We start from the raw sequence: 7668 nt of genomic DNA, 5'->3' as shown, positions 1-7668 counted from the left end.
CTCATGGAAAGGTGACAGCTCCATGGTCCTGGCTTGTGATGACCCTAAGCCAGAACCACAACAACAATAGCTTCTTAAATTCCTCATGGAAAGGTGACAGTTCCATGGTCCTGGCTTGTGATGACCCTAAGCCAGAACCACAACAACATTAGCTTCTTAAATTCAATATGGAAAGGTGACAGCTCCATGGTCCTGGCTTGTGATGACCCTAAGCCAGAACCACAACAACATTAGCTTCTTAAATTCATTATGGAAAGGTGACAGCTCCATGGTTTTGGCTTGTGGTAACCCTAAGCCAGAACCACAACATTAGCTTCTTAAATTCCTCATGGAAAGGTGACAGCTCCATGGTCCTGGCTTGTGATGACCCTAAGCCAGAACCACAACAACATTAGCTTCTTAAATTCCTCATGGAACGGTGACAGCTCCATGGTCCTGGTTTGTGATGACCCTAAGCCAGAACCACAACAACATTAGCTTCTTAAATTCCTCATGGAAAGGTGACAGCTCCATGGTCCTGGCTTGTGATGACCCTAAGCCAGAACCACAACAACATTAGCTTCTTAAATTCCTCATGGAAAGGTGACAGCTCCATGGTCCTGGCTTGTGATGACCCTAAGCCAGAACCACAACAACATTAGCTTCTTAAATTCCTCATGGAACAGTGACAGCTCCATGGTCTTGGCTTGTGATGACACTAAGCCAGAACCACAACATTAGCTTCTTAAATTCATTATGGAAAGGTGACAGCTCCATGTTTCTGGCTTGTGGTGACCCTAAGCACCACTGCAATCACAAGTGGGCCAAGGTGGGAACTCTACTCCTAGAGCTCCAACAAGGTGTAAAGTAAGATAAGCTAAAGGAAACTAAAAGACAGGAGTGAGATTTCATGACACCTGGACAATGTTGGGAACTCAGTACAGAGAACTTACCAATATAGTCCCTCTGAGGGACATGGGTGAGATACCTTCAGCAATGGTAAGCGGGTGAAGTTGAGAACTCACCACTAGAGACCCAGAGGGATACTGTAATATAAATTAAAGGAGGACTCAGAGGAAGCAGTGAGGCAACTCCATAACAGCTACGGCAGGTGCACAGGGCTGGGAACTCAGGTGCGGAGATCTCACCACTAAAGTCCCAGTAGGGTACTGTAACCTTAACGAAAAGAGAACCCAGAGGTAGCAATAACTTCACAACAGCCATGACAAGTTGGCGAGGCTGGGAGCCCAGGTGTACAGATCTCACCAATAGGGTCCCAGGAAGATACTGTAACATTAACAAAAGGAGAACTCAGAGGTAGGCAGTGAGATGCCTTCACAACAGCCATAACAAATGGGCATGGCTGGGAACCTAGATGTAGAGATCTTACCACTGGAGTCCCAGGAAATTATAATATCTAATAAAAAGGAGATTCCATAACAGAATTATCTTTTTTTATCATCACAACAATTTGACGCAGCTGGGGAACAGATCTCATGACTGCAGTATCAAAAAGTAACAAAATAATCTGACCTGCTGACATTCCCCAAAGAAAAGAAAAAAAGGCAGCATTGATGGACTGGCCCTTTGATTAACTTATCCCTACTTATTACGACCAGCACACAATTTGCAATATGAAATAAATGGGTTAGTGTCCATGTGATACTAGAATATGCATCCCATTTTTTTTTCTCTGCTGTCTCAGAGTTTCTACAATGTGACCCTTTCATACGCTATCACCCTGTATATTTTTCTACTTAAAAAACAAAATCACAAACATTCTTTATTTTTTTTTTTTTTGGCAAAAGAATAACAGACATCGGCAGCCAAAATTTGCGCTGGAGTTCCTTAAATGGCTATAGATGCAAAACGAGTCAGCGCTCTTTTGCGGAGTACAGTCAAGGTAAATAAAAAAAAAAAACATCGCTGCTTTCATAAACGTCTGAAGCCAAGCAGTAAAAATTTGGCTTTAATTAATTCTAAACACGTCAGAATAGACAAAACAGTTCTCAGAAAAATGACATCTTCCAAAACCGGTGCCAGCATTCCGCAACAATAAAATCCAAAAATGTAACGGTTGTAGAGTATAGATTGGAGTTCTCTCATCGTATGATAATGAGATACTATGATAAAGGTCTTCTACTTCTTCAAGGACGCTTTTTTTTTCCCCCTATCTATTAAAAACAAAAGTAAACAGAAAAACAAAAATACTCTAACTGGTATGCACCGCGTCGTTAAATATATATATAGTTTTGTTCAAGTTGTACCCGATGACTTGCTGGCAGGACTCGCAACACTGTTCGTCCTGCTCCGGTCCATTTTCACCATGCTGTGACCTATGTGTGGTCAACTAAGCTTAGACTCCGAAACAGGAGTCGATTTCGCCTGTATTTCGGCACCATCATCCCGCGGAGAGAATCCAACTCGGCAAGGACTCTCACTCTCGCCCATACTGAATGTTTTTTTTTAATAAATTTTTCTTGCTCGTCATTAGGCCGACTTGGTTACTAGTTAAAGTTACAGCAGTTCAAATAGCTGATGTTCTTTCCCTCTCCCGGCAAGGAAGAGTCCACGTTGTTAACCAACGCGTTTTGTCGGGCCTCGCTGATCAAGCGACATGCTAAGTCCAGGAAGAGTTTTTCCACATTGTCCGACTCTTTGGCAGAGGTTTCCAAGTAATACATGTTTTGGGAGCCTGCAAACTCTTCAGCTCTTTGCTGGGAGACTTCTCTTCTCTCGGCCAGGTCTATTTTGTTCCCTGTAACGATATCAAACAGAAGTGTGCATTAGAGATGGCAGGAAGCTGGCTGAACAGCTGTGTGGGTGGCAAGATGTGGGTATTATCTGAAATACGTGTTCGACAAAAGCCACTCAAGGACAAATGTCTATCATTGACGTACATGGACACCATTGTGTTTCTGAAGTAGGCGCATATGGACAAATCTAGACTTCCATTGTTCATTTTTTTTTCAAAGACAACATCAGCAAGGTATGCAAGCAACAACGCATGAAAAAATAAATACACAGACATTTTCCATTATAGCTAAAGTGGAACTCTGGGAATTATCTTTATTGCCAACTTACATTGGTCTAGCTTGGAACGATGTAACTATCCATATTTTATATCTGGAGGGCCACTGGGGATGCTGAAAACCACTGTAGTAGGCCACACTACATACAGCTAAGCAGGTTTCCCTCTGTACACAGGGGGGTGTTCACTTGGCACCTCTTTCATTTAGAGCAGGGATTCTCAACCAGGGTTCTGTGTAACCCTAGGGTTCCTCCTGAGGTTGCTACCATAGGGGTTCCTTGAACAATGGGCAATTTCGGCCTCTCCAATATGTTTCCAATGACACCATTGTTCCTTTTAGCTATCTGTAAGGAGGTAATTCTTCCCAATGATGACAAGAGTAAGGAGCATTCTTCCCACTGACTGTCACACTAATGTGTCATGAGTTGTAGATTTTTAATTTTTATCAGGGGTTCCCTGAGACCAGAAATTTATTTCAGGGGTTTCTCTGTGTTGAAAAGGTTGAGAAAGGCTGATTTAGAGAATGCCTTGTATTTTTAGGTACATTCTGTGATTGGGTGAGGTGGAGAGTAGGGGCGGGCATCACAGCCCCCCTCTATATCAGTGTCCTAAAGGCCCTTCACATCATAGCCCCCTCTTTATGTCAGTGTCTTCATCCCCCCTTCACATCACAACCACCCCTTTACATCACAGTACCCCCTCTACATCAGTGTCCTCAGCCCCCCTTCCACATTATAGCCCTCCCTTTACATCAGTGTCCTTAGCCCCCCTTCCACATCATAGCCCACTCTTTATATCAGTGTCTCTAGCCCCTCTTCACAACCCTCCTTAACATCACAGTCCCCCCCCCCCCAATTTACATCAGTGTCCACAGTCCCTCTTGAGGGTTGGTTCACAGTAAATCATACACATACTGTGGTACCATGCGATCTGATGCAGGCAAACGCGCTGGGTTCGTAATCTGTTTTTGGGGCATGGTTAGGAATATACTGACTTCTGCAGCATATCTTACACCAAGTGCATTTTGAACATGGTGCAGGAAACACGCACAGAACGCGGATTTCCCACAGCACATTTAGGGGTAAATGAGCCTTACATTACAGACCCCCTTTACATCACAGTCCCAACCCCCCCCCCTTACATCACAGTTTCCCCTTTACAGCAGTCCTACAGAATCTCTATTTCCCTTGCACATCACAGCCCCCCTTTACATTGCAGTCCCCTTCATCTCACAGTCCCCTTTGCAAAAACAACCCCCCCCCCCCTTAATTCACAGTGCCTCTAGCAATCACAGCACCCTCCCATCACAATCCCTCTTGCAGTCATAGCCTACCTTTCCTCCTTTACACCAAAGACCCCCTTTCAATCCCAGCCTCCCCTGTACCTTAACACAGCAGGGCAGAGGCACTTATCAGCCAGGGTGTCCTCTCTCGGGTCTCCTGCTTGGCTGCCGCTGTCATCCTCACAGCAAGGCAGAAAGGTGGGACAGGTCTGAATGGAAGGTGGGAGCTTCCCAAATTAATATGTTCACAAGTAGGTAATTACTCGCTTTTAATTAGAAAAGATTCAAGTTCTATGTGCAGATCTGCTGCGGCACCTAGCGCTCCCTGCCCTCTTGTGGGGATGACAGTGTCATTTGGGTGGGAGACCCGGGAAAGGACACCCATCTACTAAGTTGCATGGCCGTGGTCAGACAGGAGCGTCATTCTGTCCAGGGTTAGACTGCGGTCTGTCATTTAGTGATCCCTGACCTATACTAAAACACGATAAACTGAATAAATGTGACTCCACCCACCCCTAAGGATCTTGACCATAACACTGGATAAGATGGATACACTGTATACATGTGGTTCTACCCACAAGGATCTTGAATTACCCACAAGCACAGTTATGACCTTGTTGCTTGGAAAAAAGTGGCTCTTACCCCAATAAACTTGGCCGATTCACTGGATACAGGTGACTCCACCCCTAAAGATCTTTTATTGTTAACAAGCCCAGTGCTGACCTCATTGCCAGAATAAATGGGACTCCACCCCCATAGATGTTTACCTACCCACAAGCACAATTATGACCTTGTTGCTTGAAAAAAAGTGGCTCCAACCCCAAGGATCTTGGCTGATACACTGGATACTGGTGACTCCACCCCTAAGGATCTTTTCTTACCCACAAGCCCAGTGCTGACCTCGTTGCCTGGATAAATGTGATTATACCCCCAAGGATCTTGACTTACCCACAAGCACAGTAATGACCTTGTTTCTTGAATAAATGTGACTCCCATCCAAAGGATCTTGGCCGATACACTGGATATTGGTGACTGCACCCCTAAGGATCTTTTCCTATCCACAAGCCCAGTACTAACCTCATTGCCTGAATAAATGAGACTCCACCCCCAAGGATCTTGACTTACCCACAAGCACAGTGATGACTTCGTTGTTTGCATATTGCTCTATCTCCCTCAGCCATTCTGGAAGGCACCGGAACGATTCCTCACAGGTAATGTCGTAGGTTAATATCAAGGCGTTGGCACTGCGGTAATAACTCTGAGTGATGGAACGGAACCTCTCTTGCCCTGCCGTGTCCCATATCTGGAGCTGCAGAACACAAAAAGTGGAGACAATGTAAGCATTTAGACATCCACTGGTAACTTCTCTCAGAACTGATTTATAGTGCAAAGAGCAACAAACGTAACAAAAACCTGTGAAATTGAAATTGATTTAAGAATAGCCACTTGCAATATTGTTATATAAGTGTAGCTGTAGCTTCACAAGCCTTTATATTCCTAATAAATAGTGTGAATACTGTGAGTGTACAAAGACATTATTTTTAGATAGGATTCTATGCCTTTGTTAATTAATTGTATGCTTAGACTTTATATGCATTTAAAGTTTAAGTTAACCGTATAAAAGAAGATCATTTATTTGCTCCTCTCTCTCACTGCAGCTGATAGTAGCGGCTCTATGTGAAATTACCTGTGTCGCTCCTGCCACCCATCCCCCCCTTTCCTGGCTGCAAAGGACCTGAACCAATCAGAAGCGGGTAGAGGACTTGCTATGCAGGCGCAATGGATTACAGTTAATGCCAATGTACACGGTCTTAAAGGGACAGCTACATGTGCACCACATACAGAAGGGCCCCAACGAAAGGTGCCAGGTACTTTGCAGTCACCTCCAGGGGTACCCCTTTTTGCCGAACGCGCACACCCACCCACTAAAGGATTGTATGTGCAGAGTGCACTCAGGGACACTTTTTGAATAGTCATTGCCAAGGGTTACAGTGAGACTTTTTCTTTGTGCCATTCATGCTTTCACAGTGGATGCTGTCCTTACTAAAGCTGTGTATACTAGTAGTGGGGTTTAGCCTTGTTGTGGTGTAAGTCAATGGCCGTAGGTATAGCTATTATTCCCATCAGTCAATCTGACATACTCATTGACCTGTTTTTTGGTACAGTATCTCACAAAAGTGAGTACACCCCCCCCTCACATTTTTGTAAATATTTTATTATATCTTTTCATGTAACAACACTGAAGAAATTACACTTTGCTACAATGTAAAGTAGTGAGTGTAGAGCTTGCATAACAGTGTAAATTTTCTGTCCCCTCAAAATAACTCCACACACAGCCATTAATGTCTAAACCACTGGCAACAAAAGTGAGTACACCCCTAAGTAAAAATGTCCAAATTGGGCCAAGTTAGCCATTTTCCCTCCCCAGTGTCATGTGACTCATTAGTGTTACAAGGTCTCAGGTGTAAATAGGGAGCAGGTGTGTTAAATTTGGTATTATCGCTCTCACTCTCTCATGCTGGTCACTGGAAGTTCAACATGACACCTCATGGCAAAGAACTCTGAGGATCTGAAAAAAAGAATTGTTGCTCTACAGAAAGATGGCCTAGGATATAAGAAGATTGACAAGACCCTGAAACTGAGCTGCAGTACGGTGGCCAAGACCATACGGTGGTTTAACAGGACAGGTTCCACTCAGAACAGGTCTCGCCATGGTCGACCAAAGAAGTTGACTGCATGTGTTCAGCGTCATATCCAGAGGTTGTTTTGGGGAAATAGATGTATGAGTGCTGCCAACATTGCTGCAGAGGTTGAAGGGGTGGGGGGTCAGCCTGTCAGTGCTCAAACCATATGTCGCACACTGCATCAAACTGGTCTGCATGGTAAGGAAGCCTCTTCTAAAGACGATGCACAAAAAAGGCCCACAAACAGTTTGTTGAAGACAAGAAGACTAAGGACATGGATTACTGGAACCATGTCCTGTGGTCTGATAAGACCAAGGTAAACGTATTTAGTTCAGGTGGTGTCAAGCATGTGTGGTGGCAACCAGGTAAGAAGTACAAAGACAAGTGTGTCTTGCCTACAGTCAAGCATCGTGGTGGGAGCTTCATGTCTGGGGCTGCATAAGTGCTGCCAGCACTGGGGAGCTACAGTTCATTGAGGGAACCATAAATGCCAACATGTACTGTGAAATACTGGAACAGAGCATGATCCCCCTCCCTTCAGAGACTGGGCTGCAGGGCAGTATTCCAACATGATAACGACCATAAACATACCTCCAAGATGACCACTGCCTTGCTACAGAAGCTGAGGGTAAAGGTGATGGACTGGCCAAGCATGTCTCCAGACATAAACCCCATTGAGCATCTGTGGGGCA

At 44.6% G+C, this 7668-nt stretch overlaps 1 protein-coding gene across 3 annotated transcripts in view; it reads right to left on the bottom strand.

Annotated features, from left to right (window-relative positions):
• Positions 1-1747: 1747 nt before the first annotated feature.
• Positions 1748-7668, bottom strand: part of RAB30 (RAB30, member RAS oncogene family) — a 232523-nt gene continuing 226602 nt past the window's right edge. For all 3 annotated transcript variants that reach the window (XM_082244468.1, XM_082244469.1, XM_082244467.1), the window contains 2 exons: positions 5418-5601; positions 1748-2737 (listed from right to left, as the gene is read on the bottom strand). In XM_082244468.1, coding sequence (XP_082100594.1) covers positions 2487-2737; positions 5418-5601 — 435 coding nt within the window. In that variant the 3' untranslated portion in view covers positions 1748-2486. The remainder of the gene's footprint in view (positions 2738-5417; positions 5602-7668) is intronic.

Source organism: Pelophylax lessonae, assembly GCF_965119305.1.
Source record: "Pelophylax lessonae genome assembly, chromosome: 2".
NCBI classification, from domain to species: Eukaryota; Metazoa; Chordata; class Amphibia; order Anura; family Ranidae; genus Pelophylax; species Pelophylax lessonae.
The sequence above is the reverse complement of the archived record's forward strand: the minus strand, read 5'-3'. Positions and strand labels throughout refer to the sequence as shown.